This window comes from Oryza glaberrima, chromosome 11, assembly GCF_000147395.1.
Source record: "Oryza glaberrima chromosome 11, OglaRS2, whole genome shotgun sequence".
Lineage (NCBI taxonomy): Eukaryota > Viridiplantae > Streptophyta > Magnoliopsida > Poales > Poaceae > Oryza > Oryza glaberrima.
The window spans coordinates 13,286,602-13,305,566 of record NC_068336.1 but is presented as its reverse complement, the minus strand read 5'-3'; the positions used below and the strand labels follow the sequence as shown (position 1 = coordinate 13,305,566).

At 40.4% G+C, this 18,965-nt stretch overlaps 1 protein-coding gene and 1 non-coding gene across 2 annotated transcripts; one reads left to right on the top strand and one right to left on the bottom strand.

Moving 5' to 3' along the window:
- Window positions 1-2,789: 2,789 nt before the first annotated feature.
- Window positions 2,790-2,896, bottom strand: LOC127756093 (small nucleolar RNA R71). Its single transcript, XR_008013135.1, has one exon. It is a non-coding gene; the product is annotated as a small nucleolar RNA R71 (small nucleolar RNA).
- Window positions 2,897-4,624: 1,728 nt separating this feature from the next.
- On the top strand, window positions 4,625-14,727 carry LOC127755692 (ankyrin repeat-containing protein At5g02620-like). Its single transcript, XM_052281370.1, has 4 exons — window positions 4,625-4,805; window positions 4,890-5,402; window positions 13,427-13,953; window positions 14,032-14,727. The coding sequence occupies exons 1-4, from the start codon at window positions 4,625-4,627 to the stop codon at window positions 14,725-14,727; spliced, it is 1,917 nt and encodes a 638-aa protein (XP_052137330.1).
- The last annotated feature ends 4,238 nt before the right edge of the window (window positions 14,728-18,965 follow it).

Sequence of the window (18,965 nt, the reverse complement as noted above, 5' to 3'; positions counted from 1 at the left end):
ACAATCAGGACGCGTTTACACGGATTGGAGGCCCCATAAGTCAATAAAAAGCACCGAAGATTGAGGCCAACAATAGTACATGATGTTGGGGGCCCATTAAGAAGTCTCCCAACCAAAGGGGAGGCTGGGAGGTAGCCCAGAAGTTCGGCCGAACTCCAGGTTTGACCGAACCCTTCCTGGTGTCGTTGGTCGTCATTTTCCATGTGTATGTCCTAGATTTACTCTCAATGACGGTGGAGGGGCGTTTAGGACATTTCCAACCACCATAACCGTCATATGGAGGCAATAAAAGGAGGGGCTCACTTCACTTTTAAGACACACAACTCTTTGAGCTGAATTACAAGAGACACTATTGTATCTTTTATGTACATTAGAAAATAGGTAGAGAGTGAGGGGAAACTCTGGAGGAGTGCCCTGAAGTTTGGCACTATCTCAGACTTCTACCTCGGTGGGTGTAGCTTTCTAGAAGGAATTCTGGAGGAGTACCGGAGCTGTTGGTACACTCTGCTCCGGGTTCGGAAAAACTTCTTCTATAAAGTAAGCATTTGGGATACTTTATTATGTTATTTAATTACTTAGTCTAAGTAATATAGATTTCCATCTTTGTGGGTTTGTTGTTTAGTATTCGTACTAAGTGATCTAGTACTAGGACTCTAGATACAGAAGGAAGTTCCTGCACACGTATTAGAGTAGTAATTAATAACTTAGGCCTGGTGTCTAGGTTAGAAATTATCTTTGTTTGTTGTGTATCCCACGGATTTGTCAAAGGTAGACGACAGGTGGTGATAGCCCTGAATCCCATCCTAGTAATCCTCCACGTTCGGGTACATCATAGAGCTATAGCTAGAACCACGCTAGCAGACTATCAGGGGTCGGTGCCCGAAGCAACAGATAGGACATTACCTGTAACTTAGCTTAGATAACTAAAACACATAAAAAGTCCTCTCTAGCCTAGCTAGCATAGCTAGCCTACCAATAGTTGTTGTCCTTGGATAGTTGTTGACGATCGTTATAGACCAAGTTCGACCGTCAATATATCCATAATAAAGGAGAACTAGCTATGCTTGCAATGCATATTTTATTAGAAATAATATATCTCCACTTGTACTCGGAACTTTATTTGGATACAGAGATCTCTACATAATACGAGAAGAATCAACGGAAAATAACAGGACAAACAATCAAAGACCATCGAGTGGCAGACTTATGGGTGGATGGGCTTACAAAACTAATTTAATACTTGCAAATAAGGTCAACTACCATGCCACGGAGTACAAGGCCCAACAAGAGACGTCCAGGCCAAAACTGGGGGCCAAAGGGACCGGCCCAGGTTCTGGCCAAACCAGGGGTTCGGCCGAACCCTAGCTTGCGCCCCTCATCCCGGCCTTCCACGTGGACACTCCTGATCGCTCCTCAATGATGGTTGCGGGGTATTATACTTGTCTCGATATAATGATGTAGCTAGCTTGCCAAAGATATGCAATGGTGTGGGATTAATGTTCATTTCGGTGATTGCTCTATGTCTGCTACAGCGATGTGGAGTAGTATTTAGTAATGTAAGCACGGTGCTTAGATTATTAGATACCATTAAATGGTACTATATGCCACAAGTCTGTAGAGGTGGGCTGCTGATGGTGACAGTTCAGTACGAGTATTCCTCCACGTGTGTATATAGTACTAAGACAATTTCCTGGTGTGAGTACTCCTCCATATTCATTACCGGTCGGATGGTCATGATTGGTTGTCGTAAGAAACTCGGCAATTAGGGGTGGTCTCTCGAAACACTAGGAGGGCATAGTTAGGGGTATTGGATGCATAATTGTATACTAGCAAGTGTATATATAATGAGAGTATCATGGTTATCTCTTCTATGTGTGAATTCATTTCTACCCTTGAATATGATTAACCCCTGCATAGACTTTGATCTATACAAGTGATATAAATTATTAGCATAGTACTATTTTATCATATCTTCCCTTGGGATTAAATAAATACGACATCTTAGAATACTTCCGGATAAAATGCTATAACGGTATATCCGTGCGCTTGCGGATTATATCTGTATCCCCCGAGAATATTTCGGTGCCATTGCTGGGAATTATATTTCTAGTAATGTCGTTAAGAAATATCAACAAGCATTTCTAGCGCCGTTGCCGGGGAAGATATTTGATTAAGAGTTTACTACATGCTAATAATTTTATATTCACCAATGTATGATCATTGTCCTTTGCAGACTAACCTTGATTGTTTTCGCTTTATTGTGAAAACAGAGTAGTGTATGACTGGTTTCAACTTACCGAAGAACTTCCAAGACAATCCCGAAGCCTTCTTTAGGTGCGTCAAACTGCGTGTTGTCCCTCCTCGGAAGACTCTTTCGGTAAAGAAACCAACCATCCAAGCGCCTCCAGTTTTCAAGTCCATGGCTGAGAAGACCCTTCGCGAGTTCGATGCTCCCTCGCTGACAACATGCCCGTTGGACCCCTCCCCAAGTCAACGTGGGAGATGGTGACTTTGATCTAAAGACCAGCCTGGCCACGATGGTGCAGGCTAGCCCGTTCTGCGGCAAACCTAATGAGGATACAAGTGCTCATCTGCAGCAATTCCTGGAAATGTGTAGCTCGTATATTGTCAAAGGAGTCAGCCCAGATGCTATCAGGCTCCGACTGTTCCCGTTCTCACTCCTCGGGAGAGCAAAACAATGGTTCTACGCCAACTGTGCAATGGTGGATACCTAGAATAAGTGCTCAACGGCATTCCTCTTAAAAATTTTCCCGATGGGTAAGACTAATGCTCTCCGTGGAAGAATATCCGGTTTTCAACGGACGAGGGATGAAACCTTACATAAAGCTTGGGAAAGGCTGTAGGAATATATCACCACCTGTCATCATCATAGGATGGACAAGTGGCTCATCCCGCAAAGTTTCCCACACTACTACAAAACATCAAATAGGTGTCGCCACTATAGGTGTCGGTAGTGCTAAAACGGGCACCTATAGTGTTTTTCTCACTTTTGTAGGATGAAAAAATTAAAACCGACACCTTTAAATAAAGATAGGTGCTGGTTTTTTCGTTAAAACCGGCACCTATACCTATAATATATTATAGGTATCGGTTTTTCAAAAAACCGACACCTGCAATATATTATAGGTGCCGGTTTTTGCGAAAAAACCGACAAGTATTAAATCGAGGCAAGCCAGCCGAGGGAGATATTTTTCCTCCTGGTGGGGCCCAGCTCTTGGCAAGATAAGGCTCGCGCGCTCGGCTCTTCTCGATCTCTCTCTCGGCTTCTCCTCTCCTCTCTCTCTCTCTCTCTCCCGCCTCTCCCATGGGCAGCGTAGGCGGCGGTCTCTCACGGGCAGGAGCGCGCGGCAACGGGAGGGAGGCGACAGCTGCGGCGGGGGCGACGGGAGGCGACAGCTGTGGTGGCAGCTGCGGCGACAGCGGCAGGAGTCACCCTCCCCTCCACCAGATCCGGTGGCGAGAGGGGAGGCGGTGGCTGCCCGGCGGCAGGAAGCGGTGGTGGCCCAGCGGCGGGACGGCGGTGGTGGCCCGGCGGCGGGACGAGAGGCGGCGGCGCCCTACCTCCATTGGATCTGGAGGGAGGGCATGCGGCGGCGGCTCGATGGCAGGAGGAGGTTGTGTCCCGGTGGCGGAAGGAGTGGCAGTGGTGGCGCCCTCCTCTGAATTTTGTGAAAGATTCAATGTTAGTGAAAGATTTTAGTGATGCTTTTCAATGTTTGTTGTTCTGTGATTTGTTTGATTGGGGATTGGGATTGATTCTAGTGATGTTAGTGATGTTTGTTGTTCTGTGAAAGATTTTAGTGATTTGTTTGATGCGGGGTGGATGAGCTCGGCTCGATGCATCGGCACCGATTCAAGCTGGTGCATCGAGCCAATTTTTTTTGGCTCGTGAACCTCTCAAAGGTGCCGGTTTTCAAAATATGATTGGTGCCAGCTTCAACATCAGTACCATCTTTATGATGCCGATTGGGAAAACCGACACCTAAGGGGTTTCCCAACCGGCACCTTTAACGTGTTCTGTGGTAGTGCCACGGCTCAAGCCTATACCGCTGCATGCATGGGCTATGAGGGAGGAGTGTTATCTAACGGCTCGTAGTTGTATATAGTCGCATAAGTCGTTGCGTGAATACTACTTCCTCCGTTTCACAATGTAAGTCATTCTAGCATTTCCCACATTCATATTGATGCTAATGAATCTATATAGATATATATGTCTAGATTCGTTAGTATCAATATGAATGTGTGAAATGATAGAATAACTTACATTGTGAAACGGAGGGACTATGTATGTACATTGTAATCTATACGTACCCTACCCGGACGGAACACAGTCCTCAGTCCCTTGTGTTCAACTCAATTTTAACCTGCTAAGTGCTAAGTACCCAAGTATTAATCGAGTGATGTGGGTTGTTAACTTACAAAAGTTAACGAACTCTGTCGGTATTTAACAAAAGATAAGTTACAATACAAATTGTCTAATGAATGAGATCACCTCGGACAGAGATGCACACTAATATATATTCTAGTAAAGGGTAGGTGTCATGCATGTCAACTCGTTTATAAATCCTAAAAGAGACATGCTTATACATGTGAAAAGAAAACAATGGAGATCACACCTGCTGGCAGCGACCATGAGATTCCAGAACACCTATCCATGTGCTCAAAACTTTACCTCGCAGCATTTCGCGGCTACACAGATGAGGTCTGCAATCTCTTAGCCGGAAGCAGTGGCGCCGCCGTGCAGCCGGCGAACAGCTCGCCCTCGCCGGCAGCGCAAGAACGTGGTACTCCAAGCTTCTTCAACTATGCAAGCGATTCTAAAAATTTATGAGCAAGTCATGGTTAATGAAAGCATGTGAACTTTTCAGCTAATCACCAAGGACCCTGCAGCATTCGCGAGGTTACCGCAGAGCTTCGCACGCTTCTCCACATTGCAGCCGGGCAAGGACACGACGACCTGATCGCCGAGCTGTGCCTTCACGACAGCAGCCTCCTCTCCTCGGCCAGCTCGTCGGGGGACACGCCGCTGCACTGCGCGGCGAGGGCAGGGCACGCCCTCGCCGTCCGGGCCATCTCGCTGTTGGCCGGGGCAAGTGTTGAGGAGGACAGGGTAAGGGACGTAGTGCGCAGCAAGAACGTCGCTGGGGACACCGCGCTGCACATCGCCGCGAGGCACGGCCATGGCAAGGCGGTGGAGGAGCTGATGGAGGTGGCGCCGGAGACCGCGTCGGAGCTGAACGGCGCCGGCGTGTCACCGCTGTACCTGGCGGTGATGAGCAGGTCGGTGCGCGCCGTCAGGGCCATTATCTCGTGCAGGGATGCGTCGGCTGCCGGCCCTAATTCTCAGAATGCGCTGCATGCCGCGGTGCTCCAATGTTCAGGTAATTAAGTCTCTGCGTCTACTGACAGCATACTACATAAGCTACACGTATGTATGGACTGTATGCAGATTTTCAACTAATATTCACACGTGTTAATTAAGGAATAATTAAACACAAAACATCATTTTATTCCATGGAATGATTTGTTTGATAGCTATTCTTAAAGCACAGTGCTTTTTACTTTTGAAAAGGGGAAGCACAAATGTTTAACTGAATTTAATTAATGGTAAGCGCCAGAAATACCCAAAGAAGACATATTTTTGTCAAAACGGCACAAGAGACAAATTAAAGTGCATACACTTCCTATTGGAATTTTAATAATTTAGTCAAATTAATCTTATCATAATCGATAAATGTTTATGACCACTTACCGAAGGTGAATTTTAGATAATAGAAATGGATTACATCTCTGACTTCTATCATAAGACACACATGCATAAGTTTAATAAAAAAAAGTGAAGATAAAAATAATCAAAATGAGAAATAAAGTGATGGAACAAATCCCCAACTCCCCTTTATTACTAACTAGCGTTAAATCATATAGATTTTTTAGCTAGTAATTCTAATGGAACTATGCCACTCATAGCGAAAAAAGAGGCTCTTGGCTATCGTTTCCAAGAGTATAGCATCATTGCACATAGTATCATGCTCTTCCTATGGTAGCAGCGTAGACCAAAAGTGGAGCTAATAGGAAGACATGAAGATAACCTTCATAGAGTTAGATAATTGTTTACCATTAAAAATTTTATCATTATGACAACGCCAAAACCAAGTTGTATTGGGTTCAATATAACAGACATATCATATGTGTTCACACAAAAGGAAAAAATAAACCATAATAATAAATTAATGTGGCGGCCAAGTGTGTATGTCATGATTCTTGGCATTCGTGTGTGGACCCACCAACCACTCAAGTCATGTCCTAGGCTTGTTTATCTTCGCACCGCCGCATGCCAGACCTAATGCAAGCCGAATCAATTCCCTTCATCGTGTCACTAGCTTGCACCGTAGGAAATATAACTTACCTAGTTGATCACATGTAAATTCTTGGAAATGCATGGCTTAGGCGACCACATTATTTTTTGTTAACCATGCTTATGAACCATTTTCTTGGAAATGCATGCTTATGAAGCAGCATAGCTTGTTCTCATTTTTTTAATGTTATATATATCCTCTATGATACCTTATTGGAAGTCATCACTTCAACCGCATTTCTCCTTGGTATAGTACACATCTGTGTGCTACCTTATCCGAGCTACCGTATATCGTCGCTATTACTCCTCGGTAGCCGCACATCTTTGCCCATGATATCTCACCAAAGCAGCCGCACCCACTCATGAAGCCACGCCAAAACCAAGACATAAATCCCTTTTCTTCTCATCATTGGCACATCATTGATGTGTATAGGTATCATATATGGTACTAATAGTGTATCATAAAAGTATTATCTTTGGTCCCATGTGTTGATGCGAAAAACATCAATTTTGGTCGTTAACACCATGCTAACTAATACCTAGATCATTGGTATATATAATATCAGACTTGGTACCAACATATACCATGCCTACTACGTGGATATAATGTCTGGTATATATACATATTGTGCCTGATACCAGAATATCATATCTCACATGTACAAGTGACATATGTAATACATATTATGCATATGACTATATCAAAATATGAAGTTGGTGCCTTAAATCACCAGTGTACATGTGTGTCGGCCCTAGTACCATGATGGTACCTCAAAGTATTACATTTGGTACTTGAGTATCATATCTTATAGGTTAGGTGGTGATAAATCAAGCTATGAGACATGAACGTGATTTTTGGTACCCATATGTATTAGACCTAGTACCCATAGATATCATAAGTATCACTTATGTTCTGCAAAGGTATCACTTGTACCACTAGTATTTCGTGAGGCATCATCAAATATCACATGTGTACCAAAAAATCATCATACATCCATATTTTTTTCCTAAATTTAAAAGGTGCCATTGTATTTTATAAAACTTGGTGTTCCATGAAGAATAGTAGTAATAGTTGTATATTATTGATATACAAATGGCTAAAGTTTTATGTGATCGAAAAAACTTGGAGACAATTTCATATTAAAATAAAGAAGTAAATTTAATTAAGCAAAGCAAAATCCATAGAAAAAGTGGAGAAAATGGATCTAAACGAAAATAAATGGGCCGATGATAACTCTTGGCCGCTGCCATTTGACGTCGTAGGCTTAAGTTTGAGCCATAGTTATTAGGACCGGACCGGACCGGCGGTCCAACTGGAAAAAACCAGAACCAGGGCCTCGGCCAGTCCGGTCCTCTTAAAAGATCGGCTATGCAAGTGAACCGGGAAAAACCAATTGAGCAGGGCGGTTTTTATGTAAACCGGACATTGGGCCGGACTGGTCAGACCAACTGAGCCGGATTATTGGGCTGTTGATGGGCTATGGCGAAGCCCACTTCAATCCTAAAGACAAATTCCACCAAAATAGCTAGAAAAGAGTGTGGGTGTGGTGGTGGGGATTCGACGTTGGGTTGCATGGCAGGAAGCAAGACACACTAGCTAGCCAACCCAGGTTTCTTCACTTGTGTTGACATAAGACATATACATCCTATTATACATTGAACTGTGGTTGGACCGGGCAAACCACTAAACTGGTGAACCGAGAGCTTCACCGGTCCGCTCTTAATAACTATGGTTTGAGCCATAGTTATTAGGACCGGACTGGCGGTCTGACCGGGATAAACCGGAACCAGGGCCTCGGCCGGGCCGGTCCTCGTAAAAGATCAGCTATGCAAATGAACCGTGGAAAACCAATTGAGCCGGGTGGTTTTTATGTAAACCTGGACGTTGAGCCAGACTGGTTGGACCAGCTGAGCCGGATATTGGGTTGTTGATGGGCCGCCGGCGAAGCCCACTTCAATCCTGAAGGCACAAATTGCACCAAAATAACTAGAAAAGGGTGTCGAAGCCCACTTCAATCCTGAAGAATAGCTAGAAAAGAATCCTGAAGGCACAAATTGCACCAGAATAGCTAGAAAAGGGTGTCAAAGCCTACTTCAATCTTGAAGGCACAAATTGCACCAAAATAACTAGAAAAGGCACAAATTGCACCAAAATAACTAGAAAAGGGTGTTGTGGAGGGGATTTGACCTTGGGTTGCTTGATTGGGAGCAAGACACGCTAGCCAACTCACCATCTCTTTACTTGTATTGATAAAGACATATACATCCTATTATACATTGAACCGCGGTCGGACCAGCCAAACCAATGGTCCAACCACTAAACCGGTGAACAGAGAGCTTCACCGGTTCATTCACCGGTCTAGTCTTAATAACTATGGTTTGAGCGCGAGCGAGCAGAAACTCTGTTCAACCGGAAGGATTAGCCGCCACAGGGTGGATTGATAACGTGGCGCCCGTAGATGATGTGCTTAATTAACTGTACCATTAGAACGTCAGTCCGTGGCCTAGTTTCTCTGTTTGTTTTTATATCGATATAATCAACAATTATATATGCATAGATACAAATTAGGTTCATTTCTGGGCAGTTTATTTTCAGAGACATATTTACAAAACAATTATGTGCTGTCAACAAGACTTAACTATCTTGATGGTTAAGTATATTTGGTGATAAATGCCCTGATACCATGAAATAAATTCTGAATATTTTTGTTTTGTTCAGTAGTTAAACTTATTTCTGAACATTGATAGCTATGATCAAGAGGAAGATTACAATCAAATTCATATGGTTTGCAAGGAACTTTTCCGGTAACTCCATATCCGATTTCCTATCTTACTATAAAGTTATAACCCACTAATTCTAAAACACAACATGCAAACATGCCACCTCATCATCCACTAGCAATAAATTACGTACAAAATTTATGTAAGCATGCAACATCATCTATAATTCATTAAATTCTACAAATCAACATTCATTCATCTTCCTTCACATTATATATACATACCAATTATTTTTATAATATTTAACATATATTCATCCATATAATCAAAGTGCGGGATATCATATTTCATCTATAATCTTATACAGAGTCTACTAAATTTATTTCTCTTAACATAGTTTCACAAATCAGTTTTATTAGTTGTTAATAACTAATATAATTTTTACTATTAGCTCGATTATTAAAAATTACTTAGTAGCCCGCATCAAAGCGCGGGGAATCACCTAGTTACTTAAAAAGTTACAACCCACTAAACTCTAAAGCTCAACATGCAGAGATATCACATTATCATTCACTAGCAATTATTACATCCATCAAGCAAGTATGCTATATTACTTATACTTCTATAATTTATCAGTAGCGCTATTCCACGCGCTACAGCGCGGAATAATAATTCAAGTGCCGCACAACGCCTTCTCCTTCCAGTTTTTCCCCTTCCGGTTTTTCCCTTTTTTATCACCCCACCTTCCGTGTTTCTTTTTTCTCTTTTACCACCCCACCTTCCGTGTTTCTTTTTTCTATTTTCTATCTTATCCGTGCTTCATCAATGGGTAACCATCCAGATTTTTCTCTTATTCATTCCTTCTCTATAGTTTCTCTGTTTTCGCGTTTTAGTAAAATATTTACCGTCTAGTTTTTCATTCCGAGTTTTCCATTTTTTCTAGTATCTCCGCACGTCTCAAAAGTAATGAATTTACTCCATGTTTTTCATTTACTCCTAGTCTCCCACATCTGCTCATTCTCGTATGACGCCATACCTATATGGTCATAAAAGAATTACTACCAGCTTACAATGCTAGTAATTCTTTTACCAATATTATTTAGATTTCGTGGTCTGTGAGAAACAATTACTACCTTCCTCTCGATATAGCCCATGATGTCATAGCCACCGTGTAGTAATAACCACCGTGTAGAGTAATATGTTTAGTGATGTGTTCAATTCACAATATAAGAGTAAAAGTAAAAACTGAGATTTTGTGGTCTGCGAGTAAAACAATTACCACCTTCCTCTTGATATAGCCATGATCTTGTAGCCACCGTGTAGTAATATGTTTACTGATGTGTTCAATATACAGTATAAGAGTAAAAACTTGTACTAAGAGTATTGTTGATCTGTTTCACAAAATAGTCGTATGAATGAAAAAATTACAGGCTCAATCATACACGAGCGATAAAATTACTCACAGGTGAATCAAACTAGAAAAGAAAAAAATAATTCAGCCAAAAGTCCATCATGGAATCATGGAAGGATGTAGCGGTGTGGTATAGATATGAGCTCGACGTTGCGCAATAGCAGCCATCCATCATCTAGCAAGCATAAAAAAAATGCAAAAACATTCTCGTTCATGTCAATATAGATAACGAGCAAAAGAAAAATAGCAAACAATCTCCATCACCGGTGGACTCCACCCTATCCTCTACGGCCAGCCACATGGAGCACGATGTGCAAATGTAGGACCTGTGCAGCCCATCAATTGAGATCAAGTAATATTGGAGATTGCATGTTAATTTGATTTGCAAAAGATATTAGGGCTTCATGTGTGAAGTTGAAAGAGATTATGCATATGCAAATCAGAGTGTCATTTCCTTGCTTGCTTGTTCTATCAATGTCGCCGACGTGGAGCAGCCGCTGGTTGTTACTATTGGCCCAGGTAAACGCCTCCTTGCTGGTTAAGGTGTTGCCTAGCGTCCAGCAGCGAGGCCTGAAGTAGTGCCTTCGCCTTAACCGCCGCTGGCCACCGCCATCAGCCGCCACGGTGTCGTCATCCTCCTCCATGGTGTGTCGCCGATCTGTGGGCTAGGATGGTGGATCGATTCAGATCCGAAAAAAAGGAAAAAACGGAGTGGCGACAAGAGTGGTTGGTTGGGTACGAGAAAAATAGAATATATACCGCCAGCAGAGAAGTTATTTTTATCAAAGTAAATTATTTACTCCGATAATGGTGGGTGCACGATGCGGGACGTGGGGTAGGATCGGAAGCAGGGGAGTTGTTTTTATTATCAAAATAAATCGTTCACTCGAATAAAGGTGGGTGGTTGAGGCGTGCGACAGGAGTAAATCGTTTACTACGACAACGGTAGGAGTGGGATGACGGGACGTGGGATGGGATGGGTCTGAGCTGATGCATGTTTGGCGCTTGGAATATTAGGAGCGCGCTGCGCTTCTAATAGTTGTTCTAATAATTTATTTAATTTAAGGGCTTTAAAATACAATAATGTTAAATCATCCCATATGATTAACATATTTATTTTAATATATCGCTCATCATTTTTCTAATATCCTACTTACCTATATAGCTCATTCTCACTTTAATGATATTTCTCTCTTCTCATATTAAGGTGGTATTTGAATCCAGGTGACTAAATTTTAGTCACTGTCACATCGGATGTTTGGACACTAATTAGAAGTATTAAACGTAGACTAATAATAAAACTAATTGCATAAATGAGAGGTAATTTGCAAGCCAAATTTGTTAAGCCTAATTAATCCATAATTAGCACATGTTTACTATAGCATCACATAGGCTAATCATGGATTAATTAGGCTCAATAGATTCGTCTCGCGAATTAGTCCAGGGTTATGGAATGGGTTTTGTCATTAGTCTACATTTAATACTTCTAATTAGTATCTAAACATTCGATGTGACAGGGACTAGAATTTTAGTCACTGATCCAAACAGCCCCTAAATCATATCATATCAATTATTTATAGCCCTTAAATGATCTATGGTCTAAATTATCTCCCTCTTTTTCTTCTCTCGTTAAGTCGTATCAACTTATTGTTTTTATTCTATAATCAAAATAATATATCTTCTTTTCTTCTCTCATAAAGCAGCATCATCTTACTTTTACATGTGAATCATAATTCTATATACTATTTAAATTATCATAAACCATATTTTATATATAAATTTTACTAATTGTTATCATACTAAGATTCCACAGCAATCCGCGAGGTTTCACCTAACAGATGAAATATAATTGATCAGTGGGTTCGTACATTGTTTACCAACTGTAGTTTTCCCCTTTAACTGAACCAACAAAACAGTAGACTGAACAAATCAGTCTGGTCGTTCTCACAAAAAAAAAATCAGTCTGATCGAATTGCGGGAGGGTAAGTAGTAAGCACTGACGTGTAGACATTGATGCATGGTAGCACCACAATCGTAGACTAACTCATGCATGGTGAGAAGTTGACAATTTTCGATGTGACGGGGGCACATGTACGTCATTTAGAATGTCAACGAAAATAAAGATAAGTGTAGAAATAATTACCGTGCAACTCAATTCGCAATATAAAATGTTTGCAACTGTGCCTCCCATATACAGGATCATGTTAAGTTGAGACCCATGTCGATCTGCTAAAAGAACAAACAATTGTATTATGTTGTGTCATTTAGAGTTGTTGGAACCCCTCTCCTCCGCCGTAAAATAGAGCAAACGGATTAACGCGTGGTTAATTAAGTATTAGTTTAAAAAAACTTAAAAAATAGATTAATATAATTTTTACAGCAACTTTTATATAGAAACCTTTCTTAAAAAAATGCACCGTTAAATAGTTTAGGAAGCGTGCACGTGATAAACGAGAGAGTGAGGTTGGGAACCTGAACACATCCGTTTGCTCTGTTTAGAAAAAAAATGGTAAGCAATATCCACTAAATTATTTTTGAGATGACTAAAACTTTTCTGATATCCTTTTCCTCATTTATGCCGCCTATCCAATAGATAAGATGTAATCAAACAAAACAGCGTCCCAACAGAGATACGGACTCATCGTAGCCAAACCACCAAACAAGTCGTGTATTCCCACATCGCTAGCCTGGATAGTTCTTTTGAGCCAAGCTAAAGCCATCCAAGCAATCAAACACTCCCATATTTTAACAAATATATATATATGCAGGGATAAGTACAATGATCACCAACAGAAAATTTGCATCCGGCCATTCATTGTCTCCATATTGTTCTTTCGCAATTTCATTTAAGCTAGCATGTATAATTAAAGACTGCAAGGACACTATAATATAATTCTGAAAAACTACACCCTTTGTAGAGATGGTTTCTTTGCTACTGCAGTGGAAACCAGCACTTGCCACCCACGTGGACAGGAACAAGAGCAGCCCCCTACATTTCGCTTCATCTGATGGGGATTGTTCCATCGTCCAAGCAATCTTAGCATGCTCTCCGCCGAGCGCTCCACACATGCAGGATAACGAGGGATTCTCACCTATACATGCTGCAGCGTTGATGGGACACACAGCTACAGTTCGCCTCTTGTTGCAGTTCTCCCCTGCCTCTGCAGATATTTGTGACAATCGTGGCCAAAGCTTTGTACATACAGCAGCCACAAAAGGCCACTCTTCCATTATCTCGTATGCTATAGGTAGCAGCATGCTCGAGCATCTTCTGAACGCACAAGACAGGGAAGGTAACACGCCACTCCATTTAGCTGTGGATGCAGGGAAATGCAAGATTGTTTCTAAGCTATTATCAAGTGAAATAGTGCAAGCACACATCATGAACGATGAAGGCCACACACCATCGGACCTCGTACAAAATTGTAAAGGTTTCTACTCAATGGTATGAAACAATTATACCTCGGTCTTTATTGGCATTAATTCAACAAGCGATAGCATTTGTGAATTACCAAATATGCAGGTAAGCTTAGTGGTGAAGATGTATGCCTCAGGAGCACAGTTCCAGCCACAGAGGCAAGATCATATAGAGAAGTGGAATGCTCAGGACATCATGAAATGGCGAGATACTACATCAAAATATCTTGCTATTGTTTCGACACTTGTGGCAACGGTCGCCTTTTCTACAGCTTTCAACATTCCTGGTTCATATGGAGATGATGGAAAAGCGAATCTAGCAGGGAATTGCATGTATGACACTTTTCTGATCCTTGACACCATCTCATTAGTCACTTCAGTCGTGGCGATAATGCTACTGGTATTTGGTAGAGCCTTCAGTTCTCATCACTCATGGTTGAGCTTCATGATCTCAACGCACTTTCTATGGCTGTCAATAAACACCATGGTATTAGGCTTCTTGGCAGCTATATCTGCAGTGATGAGCAAGAAGAAGGGCTTAAACATTACAATGGCCATCCTGATTTATTTCGGGATGTGGATATTAACGATGCTGCTTACAAGCTTAACGACAGTAGGGTCATTTACAGGCATTCTGAAGTTCCTATTCGGAGGTCGCATGGAAAGACAGCGGCGAGCGAAGAGGCGCATCAGCCGGCAGTATCCCTACGCGATCTTTTACACTTTCAACATGGTTTTGTTCTTTGTCATAGCTAATATAGCATTGGCTGGATTTGACACTTTTAAATCTCTCAGTTATTGATGAAATAGTGTGGTAGGTTGCTGCTGAGCTATCAACGTGCGTGATTTGTGGATGGTGACGCTACTCATATACTCTTATTGTAAAATCGAAGGTGTTTTTTATTATTATTCTATAATGAACAATTGGCATTGGAAATTATTGGTTTTGATATTTGGAATTTATTTACGAAGTGGTTTTACAGATGATTGGATTTTACAGGTGATCTACAGATATTGCTGGATATGTGGTCCGGTCAGACCGGGCAGGTGCTGCCGGTCAGACTCTGTGTTGGTTTCGGTTTCGGGTTGTTTATTTGGAATCCGTGATTGTTTCATATTTATGGCTTCTATATAGATACTATGCGTATGTAATACTGTTGTTTGGTACTAATGAGTCAAGTTTGAGATAGCTTGGTCTCGGAATATGGTTTCTTTGTTTGTTTCATGTGTAGGTGACTCGATGTCTCGGGAGAGTATTTGTGGTGATGGACCAGGAGTCGGCTTGGGGTTAAGACGATGTCCATGGTGGTCAGAGATCATGCAGATACTAAGGCTAGAGTTCAATGCACGTGGTTGGTAAAGATTCCATATGACATACGATGGAGGTACTGTGTGTGTATGGTATGCGGAGTCGAATTTGGAAGAAGTCTAAATTTGGTGTGATTGGTTATGTAAAGTTTGTTTCTTGTATAAGAAGGTTTCCTATAGGGATTAGGACTTCTAATATGAGTTTGGTTAGTGGCCTTAGGCTGCCTACCTCATGTATAAATAGAGAGGGAGCGTGAGGCTTCCCGGTATCGCTTTTGAGAGCAATTAAGTTGATAGTTTAGATAGGGTTTCGAGTTTAGTCAAAATCTTTGTAAGGAGTGCTATTGGTGCAATTTGTAAACACAGAGAGAATCAATAAAGTCGTCATCCACTTTAAGAGTTCTTCGATTTGTGTTTTCTCGGGTGCGGCGGTCGAACCGGTGGGACACCGGCGGTCAGACCGGTGGGCACACGGCGGTTAGACCGACGGCGGCGACAGGAGCTAGCAGGTGATCTCAGGGCGGTCAGACCGATTGATCTACACCGGTCAGACCGATGTTCATCAGGCAGTTGGACCGGTGCATATACTTCGGTCAGATCGCGATTCGTCGAATTTGAGGGTAACTTTTATTTCCGCTAAAAGTTTTGGTTTTTTGAGCATACTAACTATTCACCCCCTCTGGTTGGCTTAGTTATTGTGTTTCGATCCTACAATACACTTATCTTATTGTTGTTAATTACGAGAAAACCTCTGTTCCCATTGTGTGGAACAAGCATCTTCATTTTACCAACAGGTTTTGTGTAAATTGTATTACTAAACTTTAGATGTGAAGTAGTTAAGCTCCGTGTTGGAAATGCAGACAATTTTTTTGTGGCAACACTATTTTTCTCGTATATACGTTCCTAACTGAAAGAATTGTCTATTTCAATTTTCAAGTCTAAAGAATAAAGGCCTGCTCAGATTACAGCGTAAATAAACCATACCAAAATTTAGAAATACCAAAATTTTGGTAGGATGGTAATATTGTCAAAATTTTGGCAGGATTTCTTATGTATTTAGCAAATTCGGTAACAAACTAAATATAGACTTTTTTTGGCAACTTTGCAAAAACAATGGTATGCTTGAAAATGGCATCAAAGTAAACAGGCCCAACAACCCTTCCATATATAGATTAACCTTAGGGTGCAGAGATGCTGGGAGTTGTCTGCTTCTATCATCAACAAAGTAAACGTTGATACACTAGCACGGGTTCGGTCATTTGTAATGGGCGGCAAGCCTCATCTCTATCGGGTAGGGCCCCCGTCACAGAGCAAAGGTCATTGATGTGGTAAAATATCTCAATCGGGCATCCGGCCGTCACAGATGATACACATCTCAATTGGGCCAACATAAAAGCCCGTCACGGATAACTCTCATCTCTAACGGGCCTAAACTATAACCCGTCACAGATGACTCTCATCTCAATCGGGCCTAAATTATAGCCTATCACGGATTACTCTCATCTCAATCGGATCCAAATTATAGCTCGTCACGGATGAGTATAATCCACAAAAAAAATCAATTTTGTTTTTTGGCTAGTCTTAGGCCTTGAAGGTCGGTCATCCATCCTGAAATTGCTCTGGCCAAGCATGTTTAACCTCAAAGTTCTTCGGAGATCGGCTTCCGGAAATGAAGTTGTAACTTATTGGTATGAGTATTCAATTAATCCTATTAAGCCCTGGGTCAGGATGTATACCCCATTCATATACATTCATTCACATACACAACCATCAATATATTTAACACAACCAAATTCACATAACATCTATTTTGATCACATATTTCACCAGTAAAACCGAGTTAATTGGATCAAATATATATTTAGCAAGTATTATCATGAAGAGGATGCAAATCAGACTTCTAGGCAAAAATGAATTTCAATTGAATTCTATGATACTAAATGAACTCATATGAAAAAGCTGTCGAAAACAAAGTTGTAGAACTCATTGAAATCTACCAATTTTATTTTGGTCATTTCTCCATCTGGGTTTGATTGAACTATACAAAATTTGAATTTTAAAATATAAGAAATTCAAATAATTTTTCGGGTAGTAAATAATTTCAAATGGAAAAATTGTCAACAACAAAGTTGTATAACTCATCAAGATCTATAACTTTTATTTTGATCATTTTTCTATATAACATTTTCTAAAAAGTTTGAATTTGAATTTGAAAATATGACAACTTCAAACATCATTTTCAAATAATAAATGATTTCAACTTTAAAAAGTCATCAACAACAAAGTTGTATAACTCATCAAGATCTATAACTTTTATTTTGATCATTTTTCTATATAACATTTTTTAAAAAGTTTGAATTTGAATTTGAAAATATGACAACTTCTAACATCATTTTCAAATAATAAATGATTTCAACTTAAAAAAGTCATCAACAACAAAGTTGTATAACTCATCAAGATCTATAACTTTTATTTTGGTCATTTCTTCATCCGACAAAGTGATAGTAACATTGTTCACAAAATTTACATATCTCTCATCTGGTTTTATGTGTTTTAAAATTATTGATTATTTCTATAGTTTGATAGCTACTGACACATAGACAGAGGAGGGGAGAGCAGACCTGAGTCAAGAGGGGAGGTGCGGTTGTAGCTGTGCTGTGCAAATGTGAGTGGGAGGGCAAGATGGAAGGGAGTTTTTTCTCTATTTTTTTTCAAAATGATTTAATTGAAAACCAATGATCCTTTTTTTTTGAATTTTTAACATTTTTTCTTGTTTTTAACACATAACGTATTGCAGCTTAAGACTTTTCTAAAAGTGATTAAAAATATTGGATCACCGATTTAAGTGAAAATTGATGGTCAACCGTTGTTTTCCTTAGAGTAAGTTTTTTTTTTTTAGTTTTTAGCACGTAAAATGTGATTACTTAAGAGAGCTATAAAGGACGTGGAATGACTTAAAATGATATGACACTTATTTTTATTTTTTGATCATGTTCCATTGTTGCTGCTATTGGTTCTCGTGCAAAGGATAAGGGTCTATGTTCAAATGCATTTTATTTTTTTAATATAGTAAAACATGGCGATATGGATCCATAATTATTTTATTTAATTATAAATAAAACAACAGTTCAAATAAACTTAAAATTCAGATATAACTTTAGCATTATGATCATTTAGATTTCTAGGTATTGATATATTTTTTATATTAGATTCTTAATTCAAAATTAGAAGAGGAATAAATTAAATGGGAGTAAAGAGAAGAGGAGAGTGGAATGGGAGATAGTACATGTCATGCCCCGATTTTTTTTCAGGATTAAAAATTATTTAATAATGTATTTCTAGAATTTACATAATAGTTAAAGCAATTTAACAAGTAAATTTAATGAGGCAAATAAAATTTCCTTTAAAAAGCATGGCTGGAAATATTTTTATAATGTTATCCATGCCCTAAAATACTCTCTGGAACTTTTCATGAATTTCCAGGGCTCAAGAAGCAATTAATAAAATAAACTTCATTTAATCAATTAAATAAATGGAGAAACAAATGAAAATCCTCTCTTTGTCCTTGGGCTGTTTCGGGACCAAGTCTGCTTTAACTCCTCGCACGGCCTGATTTCTCCTCCCCTCTCCCTCAACTCGTTCGTCTTCACTCGCGTACAAGTCCAAGTGGATTCCCTCCTCTTCCCCTCTCACGGACAGGCGGGACCGGTGTCCCCACATGTCATCCCTTTC